We start from the raw sequence: 13,680 nt of genomic DNA on the forward strand, positions 1-13,680 counted from the left end.
TTCTCTGGGCTCTGAGGGAGTTAAATTGTGTCTTTGTGTTCATAAACAGGCAGTGTTTCTGCCTGTGCGCGACTGCGGCTTATTTGAATTTACTTTTCCTAATGTTTGCACGCGCGATGTTGCAGTTTCCAGCGCAGTTTAGTTTTCAGCAGCTTGCTTGTTTGGCTGCAAGTTTGAAATGACGGGGCTGCTGTCTATTTTCTCTCTGCTGCCTGTTCAGGCCTTGAAGAAGAAAGGCGATGGTGAGGCGGAAGATGAAGAAGAGGAGGAAGATTCAGCTCACACAACTGTAGATGAAGAACTCAAAATATCAAGAATATCAATGCAGGATGATGGAGAGTCTTCAGATAAAGACGCTGAAAGGTACAACTGTAAAGTTACAAAACATTCTGAATGAGGTTTTGCACAATTATATGGTGAATTAAATGTTTAATCAACCAGCTAACATGCATTTTATTCCCTCAACTTTTAGAAAGTTGCTGTGTGAAGCCAACAGGAAGCTCAGCCAAGTGCTTGTAGACGTCCTGAAGACGACCGCTGCAGCTGAGGAAACTTTAGGCCTCCACATGCAAAGACTGTGTGAAGCTTCAGCTGCAGTGCAGCCTAGCGAGTCGAACGCACAGACACAAACCTGCCAGAGTGACACTCCAGGCGAGTAACATCATGATTTAGAAAACACTTTTGGTTAAACAGTTAAGAGTCCAAGTTAACATCCTCCAGATGGCTGGATGTGCACCAGACCTGTGTTTACTCCAAAATGTTCGTTTGTTGCACATTTTAACAGACAAATTCATTCAAGTGCATATTATTTTATCGTAAGATAAAATATGTTTAGGTTGTGACAGGAAACCTGATCTAAACCACAAGCCAGTAAAATGTTGGAAGTTGGACTTATGTTAATTGTAACAACCACTGAGGTCAAACTAAGGTGTTGCTGGCAACTATTACTGAAATCTAAGCAACGTTGTTTCAAATGTTGTTTTGGTTTAACTGGGATTTTCTTTTTAATTTCTGATTTCTACATGTTAGAATGCACATAATTTTATTGTTTATGCTCTGAAATGCAAATAAGATATAGGACAGATAAATTGCACCACAGAATTTAAAGACGGTGTCTCATTTTATCAAACTAACTAATTTATTGAAAATATTTCGTTTTCTATTAACGACAAATTATGGATGTCTTGTAAAGTATGTTGGCTGCTCTAAAGAAAATAATTCTGGATTATGTGTGTGAGTTTATCAAGAGTTGTTTTGTTTTAATCTCTGTTATTCAAAATATACGGATATTTGAAAAGGCAGTAGATGCTTTAACCCTTAAAATATTTTAATACTTATTTATCTCCTCTACCACTAAACTCTTGTTTTTCCACACTGCTGAACACATGAGCGTTATCGTTCAGTCACTGGTGGATTAAAAACATGTCACAGCTGGTTTTATCACATAAATGCAAATTAAGTTTGTTGCTTGTTGGATTATCTAATCTGTGTTTTTATGGAAATACATTTAAGAGCTCAGCAGATATTTTCCAGTTTAAACAAAACATGAAATACAATAAACCTGTTAACTTGGTGCTTGTGCAACAACTCATAAATGTTTTAAACTTTTTTGGTGTTTTATATTTGTAATAGTTAAAATTATTATAAACTTCATGGGTTTTATGTTGTACCTGCAGAAGCCGACCATTATATCCTGAAATCACCTTTTTTTTTAATAGTTCAGCTGTTTTCTGTAAACTTACAGCCTGTGCAGTTTAGCTGCTAATCATCATCCCCTTGCTGTGAGGTTTTATGAAAATAAGAAACTTAATAGCTAGAGGTTTATTTCATTACCCACCAAAGTGTGGCAGCTGTTGACGTATTCTCAGTCTCCCTTTAAAGTAATGATTCACACCCATTTGCATTCTGGTCATTCCGGTTTATGAGCTGTACATAATAATTGCTGTGAAATCTGTCAACCTGTTTAGCCTGTACTTCGCAGCTTTTACGTCATTGTCTTTGTGCTTTAATTAATATGATGCTCACCTCTGCAAGAGAGTCATAATATGCACACATTCACATAAATAAAACATTTTTCTGTCTGATCCCACAGAAACTCGCCAGAGCAGGAAAGCTGGTGCCGACGCCAGGTTCTGGTCTGGTAAGTTGGAGGCTGAAGAGGTTCTGGAGTTTCCCCAGGAGATGATGGACCGGCTGCTCCTTGGGGCAGAATCACAGCTTGAGAGCGAGGAATATTTCCTGGGCATCAGCAGACGACTTCAGGCAGCTGTGGAGAAGATGTTGGTGACCATAACAGACACGACTAACCAGGTATGAGGCCACCGCTGGTGCCAGAATTCACAGCGTTCACTTTTACTCGTATATCACTGAGTAATTAAATAAGCGCTAAGAAAGAAGGGGATACAAACAAATGAGGAGCTTAATTTGGGGTTATCTGCACACACATTTTAAATGTATAAAATAACAACGAATGGTTGGCCACGCCCCTTTGATTCCACAATGCCAGCTGCATGCTATGAGAGCACACACAGTCTGTGATCTCACCTGAGTGATGACATGATGTGAAAGAGCAGCATGACTTCTAGTTTCTGTTCATTGACATTAACATTTCTCCGTCTGAACTGTTCATAACAATTAATATTGTAAAAGATTTAACTGCACAAAAGCCCAAAGAAACAAACTGCTACAAGTTTCTGCTTGCACGTTCTAGTGTTTGTGTCTGTAAACGGAAAACTCCAGTGACACATTCAGGCTTTCAAAACATTTTAAAGACCTCTAAACACTGCTAACCCCCCACCCGTGGGTTTGTGCGGCTGTTCATTTGGAGACATAATGGGGATGAGACGGCAGAATGTGTCCAGAATTCACACACAAAAGAGCTGCCTCATTCCCTCTGGTTGCCTGTAGATACGAGCCGTATTTACACAGAGCTTTTTGTGTTTTCCGAGCAACCTATCCTGGTCCAGACTCGCAGAGCGGCTCCACCCCCGCAGGGCGTCCATGCACAGCGCCCCCGCTGCGTCCGTGTCAGCTTGCAGAGATGGGGCCAGCTTAACTAGGCCATTGAGCGTGTTACAGTAACTGGCTGCACAACTCATCCCTCCCTCTGGCTGGAATTCATGTGTTATTCACGCTGAAATGGGCTCTGTCTTGGTTTTCTAAAAATAGCTCCAAAGACGGGAGGCAAAGCGTTACTGCTCTGTAGGTGTCTTTAACATCGGAGTAAAGGATTTATTTTCTAACTAAATTTATCAGAACATGTTTGAGGTCATCTTGGTGTAGCACGAGCAATAAGACAAATCAGCAGTACCTGGTAATTAATCTAATCAAACTGATTTCCGTTTACTAGATGGAGTGCATTCACACCGTTTATGTTTAGTCCGCTTTAATCAAAAACTAGTTTGTGTGCCTAGAGAGTCCGGCTCCTTTGGGGATGTGTGGATGCACAATTTGAGCCAAAAAAGCAAACTGTGCTTTAGTCTGAAAGCGTATGTGAGAGCCAAGCGGACCGGAGTCCGCTCCAAAACACGGAAGCGGACTACAACGCAGGGCATTCTGGGTAAATACAACCAAAACAAACATGTGAGTCGAGCGCTAGTGGGAGAAATGGCTTGTAGTCTTTTACCAAAGACAAAAGAGAATTTCTACAACGTAACGTCACTTCATCTGTGTTTACATTTGGCCCAAGTGTCGTCTTTAGAGGTTTTTGTGTTGTTTCCTTCAGTAGTTCTTGTTGCAGCACCACCACAGGTGATGAGGTGAACATGTTTTTATTCCTTTGAGTGTGAAACCGAAGGGCAACAGCTGAAAATGTAACAAATGTTGCAATTTTATGTGTGAAAAAAAGAACTTAATTAAATTATGTATTCTGGATTTACAACTTAGCCTGTCACAATAATTAATAAACCAATTAATCACATGATAAATTAAAACAAACTCAATCATTTTCATTGGCGTGATTTATTGTTTATCTCTTTTTTTCTGTCTTTCTACCAAAAACTGGATGATAAAAGTCTTCAGTTTGGTCTTTTGGTCTCAACTAGCCCCTATGTTGAAGGACAATTTTATTTACAAAGACTTGAAAGTTAATTTTATTTGTTGTTTTATTTATTTTGGATATTTAAAATGTCTTCCAGTTTTACAGATCTTTTAGAATATGCTCTTGCATTATTATTTTACCCTTATTACTTAAAAATGCTCTGAAAACAACAATACTATCGTTTATCGCAATAACTTCTGGAACAATTAATCGTCCAGCAAAATTTAGCATGACAGGCCTATTTACAATTATATGCTATAAGTAAAAAATCATATAAAGCATTAAAATTATATAATTGTGATTGTTTGGACGCTGTGTGGAATAAGAGGATATAATCTGCGTTTCTTCAGCATTATATTTTGAAGAGACTAGGAGTAACTGTTCTTGAAGGTTAAAGGTCAAATCTGATTTGTTTGGTTGCACAGAGATTTCTTGGTGTATTTTATTTCATTTCAGCTTTTTTGTAGAATATTAAAAATTCAAGATGATTCTGACATGAAAATATTTATTTTCCACAAAAAAGAACAGCTCATAAAAAGCCCTAAAATCTCTAAACTTAGTAAATTCTGAAATCAGATGTTACTTCTTTAAAATATGATCTCCTCATTTTAGATTATATCTAACAAATCTGCAAGCGAACATCACTGATGGCACAACAAACGTCTAATCAACGGAGCCTCTAATGGTTCCTTCATTGATTTTCCTGCTATTGATCGGCTGTACATTAGTCTTGTCTGTTTGTTGTTGAATCACCAAGTCGTTAACCGAGACATGCAACAAGCCCAATCAGGAATGTTAAATGTCTTCGTTGAGCCACGGCTTGTAAATGATTTGCCCTTCGGTAGGTGTTTGTTTTCACGGTTGCTCACCGCTGTTTCCTGCCTGGGCGAGATGGAAATAGTTTGTTAGACAGCTGACGGAGCAGAACAGTGGCTTAAATCGTCTTGAATTGTTATTTTTTGCTGCTTCAGAGGGAAGAGGATCTGGTTTGACAGCTTTCTGTGAAATGGGCGTGTGGTGTCTGGTTGTTTGTGAGCGCGATCTGTTTGCAAATCTACCCGGTCTGCTGGTCTTAAGAAGAATTGAAGCCACACCTGATTTCTCCTCCCACTTTTTCTGGGTAGGATCCTGCTCTGTGTGTTAGAGTAGGAAGTAGGAAAACGCACTCTCTTCTTACGGCTACGTAGTTTTTAATCTTTAAGCAGAAACATTCTGGTGACCTTACTGGTTGTGTTGATTGGTAATGCAAGGAATCTTTGAAGGAAGTAGGATAGAGTGAGTGACTTGCGATCTGAGCGCTGTCATTACGCTCTCACCGGTTGACGCCTGGGCCGGTCAATTAGAAGGGGCCCCTGGGAGGCTCCCATGCAGGTCGGGGCTGCTGCAGCGTCACGGTATTGTTAATGAATCTCCAGAGAGCGAGAGAGAAAGCAGAGAGAGCAGAGGGGGGTGTGAGCTTTACTGAGCGGCGTAATATGGTTTCACTCTGAGGAAAGAAGGTCAGCGACGACGCACAGCGAGGAGCGATGAAGGGAAGAAATGCTTTGCTTTTCGTTTACCCGCCTCCAGCCGTGTTCAGGAGTGGATGTTAACCGTCCGGACCTGGATCGGACTTCACCCTGCTGCCGAGGATGACACTTTATTGCGGGACTATAAAAACTCTCCTTTTTCCTGAAGGATTTTTATTCTCAAAGCTCACCTGACGCTCCATGTGATTGAGATGACGTGAATGTCACCTTCTCCAAACGATGTTTACTCTTCCTGCATGTGTGTGCAAAACACATAGAGACAGTTGCTTGGAGCTATCCACAACATATCTCCCGCTGGACTTTATTCCCCATTCGCAGCGAACCGGCTGAGCCCGACGGATCGCATCGGACAGAAACCCCTTTTTCATGAATCCGGGTAGGAAAGCGAACGGCTGGAAGTTTTGCCCGCCATGGATTCCTATCGCTCCTACTGGAACTCGAGCATGCAGAGAAGCACGTGGCTGGAGGGGGAGGACCAAGACGTGTACGAGGTGGAATCCCGCATACCCCTTCCTCGACCCTTCCCGCTGTGCAGCACCTTGAACACGAGAAACGCCGTGGTGGTCCAGACCCAGATCTCGCATGTCAACCACAGGACTAATGGCCACCTTCTTAAAGTCATATCTAAAATCTCCCTGCCCACTCCTCCATATACAGTAAGTTTACCACCAGGCTGCTGCGTTAAATTATAAATGAGCTGAGGGACTGTGTTTTTTAACCATGTGTGGATGAATGTTTCATGGCTTCATTTCATGGCCCGTTTTCTGCAGCTCGGGTCCAAACATGCACATAGTTGATGTAAGATGAATGTGTCTCCATGCAGGCGCTCAGCAGCTCTCCTGATTCATTAGGTGAAAGATCGTATGACTTCTCCTCTGTGGCAGGTTCACATTACCACTTCCCAGTTCCCACATCATCACAATAAGACCTTTGCTCAGAGAGATATGAAAATCTATGGAAAATGAGTGCGCAGGCGGTTTATGCCGGTTAAATAAAATGTTCTCCAAGTATCTCCAAGTATTTTTATCAGGAAAATTGTTGCTTCCGTCACCTGACTGACAGGTTTTATGGTGCAGATGTGATTAAAATATCCGACTGCAGAAGCGTTAAATCAGCACATAGGCTGGGTTTGTTATAGTTTGTAAAACGAGTTGCTTTTTCGTTTGTGGCGGCGCTATTATGATTATCATGAGACTTTTATGCTCAGATCCCAATAACAGCTTCGCCAAAAAGTCTGTGATGGCAATATATTTTTAAAGGTGACAAAATGTCAACTGAACTTGATGAGATTGGAGAATAAAATGTTTAAAAACCTTTACAGTTAAAACACAGATCTGTTTTAATTGATATATCTTAGATTAATATCTTTATCGGGATTATATGACTTAGATTGTTTATCTATATTAATTTCCATCTACATATTTCTTCGGTGGATTAATTTAGTTGTTCACAAATGAGGGAAAAGTTGAACAGGAGACCAATAGACAGATTGCTTGATATTTCCTAGCATAAGATGCATTTTGGACAAACAGTAAAAGCAAAACAAATCAATTTAATTAAAGATGAGGCAAATCTGGAACTGTTGATCATGAGAAGCAAAAAGTGGAATTAAAACTAACTTTTTCTAGTGATTTGATTAAGCAAAAATGAACACAAAGCTGATTATGATCAAAAACATTGCAGCAAATCTCCTGTATTGACTTGTGGCTCTAAACGAGTTTTTTGCATTAAGTTGTAAAGGTGGTTTGGATCATTACTGCTTCGTTTACAGAGTCAATCATTTGTTTTATCTCCTGCTGCTGTTTCTGCCGCTCTGCGTTAGTCATTAGGTGCTGAACCTCACTTTGCATTTTACATATTTTATACTTGCACACTTTGAATGGAAATGACTTCAGTAGATGTCAGATGATGGCAATATCTGCAATAATCGATTACATATTAATGAACCTGAACTACAGCATTAAATTGATTGGTGGCAGTTTCAAAGATGCAGCATTTGTAGTCTCTAAATTCCCGTGTTGTGTGACGCTCTGTCCTCCGTGTCTCGCTGCAGCTGGAGCACGCCCGCATGACCCAGACTGAGCTGATGCGGGAGTCCTTCCGCCACAACCAGGAGATCACAGAGCTGCTGCAGAAGCAGGAGGAGCTGCAGGAGAGGGCGACGAAGGAGGCCCGAGCCCGGGAGCAGCTGGCTCTGGAGCTCCACCGTGCCGAGGGTTCGATTCTTACTTCTATCTGAAATAACAGCCAGCTTTTACTGTGGAGAAAAATTTACATCAAGCATGAAGAATACTCAGCTCTCAAGGCTGACGGTTAATTTCTTACTCACTCATTGGGGTTTCATCCCTTCCGTGCTTCACTTTCTTTGCCATTGCACATTTGGATAAATTACGGGACATTTTATCATAAAAATGATGAAATGTCTTATATAATCAGCTTCATTTGGATTTCTTTCCAATAGCTTTTGCCTCCTTTTTCCATTGGTTACTGCTGTTTTTAATCCACTTTAGGAAAGTTAACTCTTAAGAAAAAATGCAGATTATGAACCTGAATTTTAAAAAAAGTTAACTACGAATTTGTAATTAATTATGTAGCAACTGGTCTGAAATTGATCAGCTGCACCAGATTGATTTCAGACCCTTTCTGCTTTGGGTTTTACTGTTAATCCCACAGATCAAGAATATTTCCTTCTCTTTTGCTTTGCAGCAGTGACTTTATGGCTCTTTCTAATCTTAGCTTGTCCTTTACAATACTGGGATCCTGTTTCTCTGTTTACTCTGTAATCTTGTAGAGGAGCACCTCTGTCATAAAATCAAATGGAAAGCTGTTCAAAAAGAGTTGAAGGCTGTAGCTTTTGTTGAAGATATTTTATATGTATTGGAGCAGTGTTATAAAATATCACTTTGGTGTTTTTGTGGAATAAGTTACACCATATTCCTTTAAAAAAAGCTACACCCATGTAAGCCAGATCATGAAGTAAAGTGAAAACTGGTCTGAACGTTGATCTTTGACGCTCCATTAACCAGTTAGGAGTGTTGTGTTTCCACTGGGCTTGTTGCACAGTGATCTGAAAGAGAAATATCTACACTATTGTGCTGGAAGATCAAGTTAAAACTTCAGGGTGTGGCGTTTTCAAACTGGTTTTGAGCTTTAAATTGAGTTTAGCCTTGAAAGAGGATATTTTTTCTTACAGATGGAACATATTAAATGTCACAAACATGACCTGATTAAAACACAAGATAATGAGATATTGTGGCTGATAACTTACCTATTAATTAAGTACATTTGTAGTTTTCCAACGCTGCTCTCTGCAGCTGGTGGATGATGTTGTTTTTAGTCTTGAATTGCTTACATCGGACACCTGACGGAGATCCCTCCCAAGGCAAACTTTGCATAAATCTTTTGTCCTGTTGTCTATTCATAATCCTGAAAACCGAGGTACGACAGCAGGCAGTATATTTTATAGAAATGAATGTCTTTAAAACTAAAAATATGATTTTACAAGCTAGTAAAAGACAAGAAAATGTGAATTATAACTTGTTTTGTGACCTGTTAAAGTTTGAATGGTGTATCTAGCTATAAAAAAAATCTAAAAGTTGAAACAATTTTGCAGAATTCTGAAGATTTTTAGTGTTATTTGATTTAAAAATAATTTGTATACTAATAGGTTAGTAGCACAAAGCTTCCAGAAAACGTTACACTGCAAAAACACAAAATCTTATCAAGTAGTTGTGGTCTAGTTTCTAGTGCAAATATCTCAGTATGCTTGAAATAAGACAAAACTGACTTACTAGGAACTTTTTAGCAAGATATAGAAGCTTGTTTTAAGTAAATAATTCCATAATATTGATGAAAAAGTGCTTGTTCTATTGGCAGATAATTTAACTTACAACATGGGAAAATGTCTTGTTTTAAGTTAAACATTATTTACTTAAAACAAACTTTTATATCTTGCTAAAAAGTTACTTGTAAGTTAGTTTGGTCTTATTTCAAGTATGCTAAGATATTTGCACTTGAAATTAAACCAAAATTACTTGGTAATATTTTGTGTTTTTGCAGTGTAGCTGATGAAAATTCACTCAATAAATGCTTCTGTTGAGTGTTTGTAACAAGAGAGCTGAATAAAAACACATGGGGGTTTTTCTTCTCTTTTTTTTGCGAATGTGTATGAGTTGCTGCTTTCTTTCTAAGCGTGCGTCTCTTGCAGGTCTCATAGATGGCTACACGGGAGAACGAGCTGCGCTGGAGGAGCGGCTGCGTCAGAAGGAAGAGCTCCAGCTGAGCCTCGAGCAAGAGCTGCAGGTGAGCTGCAGGGAGGGGGAGACACGATCAAGTAAATGACATGTCAGTGTTTCCTACAGAAAACTTGCTAAGCCTGGTGCCCCCCCCATGTGTTTGAGTTAAAAATGTTTAAAGTTGACAGGAAATTTGAAATTATCATTTGAAAGTTATGCATATTTTGGAAGACTTGAAGATTAAAACCAAAACAGCAACTATAAAGTCTTAGAAAAGGCAATCGTTAAAAAAAAAAAAAAAATCTAATAAATTAACAATGCTAAGCCTGGTGGGGGCACAAGTAAAGCCTGGTGGCCCGCCAGGCTTGTAATGCACTGAGGGAAACCCTGACATGTGATAACTAAAGTGGTAGATGTTTAGCTGCTGACACACAAGAATCTTAGCAAGAATCCAAGATTTGCATAAATACATAACATCTGGAGTCCAAGAGAGCTAAGTTTTAAGCACAATGTGTCGCTAAAAACAGCACTAAATATTGACATTTGATTTTTATTTAACATTTGCTGAAATATTTTTGTTGGATAGCTTGTCAAATTGTCATTAAACTGATAAAGTCATACATAAATGCCATTGTACTTGATACAATTTTGCATTTCTTTCAAAAAATGTTTTAAAAAAAGAAGAAAAAATCCAGCTGGCGTCAATTTCTGTTGAACTAGAAGTTATTATCTGATCCTTTGCTAAATTAAAGCAGATAAACAAGCCCAAGCGTGATTACAACGCACAAAAAGACATAATAAAGAGTGAGTAGGACATGTGTAAAAGAGCTTTATTTTGCCAAAATTGGTTTATTTATTCTTTAACTTAATTTTGTTTAGTCAAAAACTTACTTTCTCCTGACATTTTTATGTCAGTTAGGCTATGCTGCTCTTGGCAGTTGGTGGTTACCGTGGCAACCAGTGGCTCCTCCACTTTTTATGTTACCGTCATGTTAGCCACAAACTTTGTTAGAATAAATACATTGAGCCTGAGTGTGGCATTCAGGCCTCAAAATTAAAAATTATAACAAAAAATGTGACAAAATCTCCTCCGATATTATCAGATTTGTTGCTTAGATTCTAAATAAACCTGTTTTTTTACTTTTCAAGCAGAAAAAAACTTGACGTTTTCTTCTTTTTTTTGAGAGAGAGAGACAGTACAACATATGACAGCAAGTATCAGCAAGCATACAAATTTCAGCTCCTGATTTTTTTTTTTTTTTTAATTTCCTCCTCAGGTAACAAGTAGCCGGCTGCACGAGTTGGAGCAGGAGAGGCTTCTGATGCTGGAGGAGCGCGAGCTGTTGTCACGGCAACAGGACGCCATGAGGGAAGAGGCGGGGCCACGTGAGCTGTGTACGTATCACCTCAACGAAAAGAGGGGGCGGCTTCACAAGGCTGTGGTGTATTGACTCAAAGTTACCTTTTTTTTACCTGCAGCGCAAAGGGAAAAGTGTTTACTCAGCCGTTAGACATGTTAGTTATTTGCAGTGACATGTAAATTTTTAGTTGAATTGTAGGCGAAGGCTGTGAATTATTCACCTACAGCCGGTTAGTTTCAAGCTTTTTCCTGCAATTTCCACTTAAAGGATTTGCTTTAATTCTGGTTTCTTCAACCAAACTTCAAAACCTCATAGTAATTATTTTATTAATTCTGAGTCCCTTTACTTCAAATATTTTATTGCTTTCATTTAGAAAGCAGAATAAGCAATGGTTCTCCCAGAAATATAAAGAAATGTTCATATTATGGCTGTTGTAAACAAATATTTTTTTTTCTTATGAGTAATCAAGAAATCAGATAAGAAAATTTGATAAAATAAAAATACTGGTAAATCTGACATGAGAGCAGGTGTTACTATCGGATATCAACATCAGTCTAAGTTTTCAACAAACAAGTTTTCTGTTGTTTAGAAAATTAACCTGTAACAATAATGGCTCACTTTATAAGTTCACCTGAAGAAAAGTTATACAAAAATCTGAAATTATACTCAATTTAATAATAAAGAGAGGCTCACAAATGCACTTATAAAATAATGTCTATACTCCAGCTTTTATTTTATGTATTGATCTTCAGTGAGTTTAGTAGGTGAACTCTCATCTTGCTATAAATGCCATATTTATTTCTATAAAGCTATAAATGCACAGCTTTACGTTCATGTTAGTGATGAGATTGGACACCTTCGTGAGTATATCTTAAGGTTTTTCAGTCTTAACTCTATTTTTCTCAGGAGGTAATGTTAATTTTGATGTATGTTTATGCTAATTTTACACTTTATTGCCCCCATTACTTAAAAAGGGTGTTTCTTTCTTACATTTTCTCATAAATGGTGAGTATTCTGCTATTAAAATCATAAACAAGGGCTTCTTCAATACTTTTCTTCCCTTTTTTTCCTGTAGTTTTTTGGGAAAAAGAAAACCTTCCTTTCTCCGCCTTTCCTGCATTCTGTTCCTGACAGTTTTCCTGTTCGTGGCAAAAGAAACCAGAGCATGTTAAATTCTCGTGTGCTTTCTCATCCTCCTGTAGGCCTAGTTGAAGCTGCAATGGTTGCAGCACCTGAAGCAGGTGTGTCCACTTTGAGCATGGCTCGGTCATGTCTCTGTCTGTCCTCATAAGTCGTGCATCTCTCTAACCCTTGATCCAGCAACTCATCGACACAGCTTGAAGCTTGCTTGCTATGGGCTCATACTCACTCAAAACAGTCACTAACCTCTGCTGCAGCTCTGTGTCTTGACCGATTCTTGTCCCGTTTAATGTCCCGGAGTCGGTGTTGGCATCCGCTTTAGCATGATGAGAACAACCTGCAGGCATTTGTACACTTCTTTGCAGAATTATTCGTAAGCTTTTCCTCATTTTGTCACATTACAGCATCAAACATCAAGTAAAAATCATAGCGTCTTTATTTCAGGTGCGATGTTTTATACTTGATGGAGAAAGTTAATAAAGAGGAAAATGTGTGTTACAATTTCACCTTTTTTAAATATTTTGCAGCCTTAATCAATTACATAAAATCCTAAAAACATAAATCAAAGTTTCTGGTTGTAATGTGACAAAAATGTAAAAACAATGCAACATGTAAACTGTGTGTCTGACCTGTCATTTTGCACTCTGTCCTCCTGTTACTGTGGCACTAATCCTGTGGGGTTTGATCCAATGTGGGATATTTACTGGTGGCAGCAAAGGGCAAAGAGATGCTGGGAATCATGGGGGTTAATGACTGGCAACTGGGTTTTGTGTTGGGAACTCGACTGAGATGTTGGAAGAGTTTGATGTCGGCCATTTATTCAGACCTTGATGAAGTGTTTAGAAACGGATGTAGACGATGTCAAAAAGCAAAAGCTGCTTTTAATCTGATTAAATGTCACTGTCTTCAGACTCTTCAGTTCCATCTCAGATCTTAACCTTGGTGTCTCTCTGAGAAGCTAACCAGCTGGTATTGATGCCGGACGTTCACAATGTCGCGCAGACCTGCTGGAGGAAACAGAGAAGCTGATGAAGGAGAAGGTGGAGGTTCAGCGGCAGGCGGAGAAGGAGAACACCGACCTGCTGAAGCAGGTGAAGCAGCTGGAGGACGAGCTGGAGGAGCAGGTGAACAGAGTCATCGAGCTGGAGCATTCCCAGACGACGGAGACCGGCGACCTCCGGCAGCAGATTCAGGCCCTGGAGAAACAGCTGGAGAAAAACAAGAAGTTTCTCGACGTAAGCAACCAACAAAATGTTAATTTTGTGTTAATATTATTTCACAAGAGTTGCAGAGCTAGCAACATGCTGGCTGTTACGGAGCTAGCAACATGCTAGCTGTTACGGAGCTAGCAACATGCTAGCTGTTACGGAGCTAGC

At 39.2% G+C, this 13,680-nt stretch overlaps 1 protein-coding gene across 16 annotated transcripts in view; it reads left to right on the forward strand.

The window, feature by feature from the left end:
* The window catches only part of akap9 (A kinase (PRKA) anchor protein 9), a 76,183-nt gene that overhangs the window by 34,006 nt on the left and 28,497 nt on the right, over positions 1-13,680 (forward strand). For 12 of the 16 annotated variants that reach the window (XM_007564907.2, XM_007564921.2, XM_016677914.1 and 9 more), the window contains 8 exons: positions 221-363; positions 473-651; positions 2,093-2,310; positions 7,622-7,784; positions 9,776-9,870; positions 11,081-11,198; positions 12,367-12,405; positions 13,307-13,539. In XM_007564907.2, coding sequence (XP_007564969.1) covers positions 221-363; positions 473-651; positions 2,093-2,310; positions 7,622-7,784; positions 9,776-9,870; positions 11,081-11,198; positions 12,367-12,405; positions 13,307-13,539 — 1,188 coding nt within the window. The remainder of the gene's footprint in view (positions 1-220; positions 364-472; positions 652-2,092; positions 2,311-7,621; positions 7,785-9,775; positions 9,871-11,080; positions 11,199-12,366; positions 12,406-13,306; positions 13,540-13,680) is intronic. The other 4 variants (XM_007564922.2, XM_016677920.1, XM_016677922.1 and 1 more) reach the window with 1 other exon arrangement.

The sequence above is a fragment of the Poecilia formosa genome, unplaced genomic scaffold (assembly GCF_000485575.1).
Source record: "Poecilia formosa unplaced genomic scaffold, Poecilia_formosa-5.1.2 Scaffold169, whole genome shotgun sequence".
NCBI lineage: Eukaryota > Metazoa > Chordata > Actinopteri > Cyprinodontiformes > Poeciliidae > Poecilia > Poecilia formosa.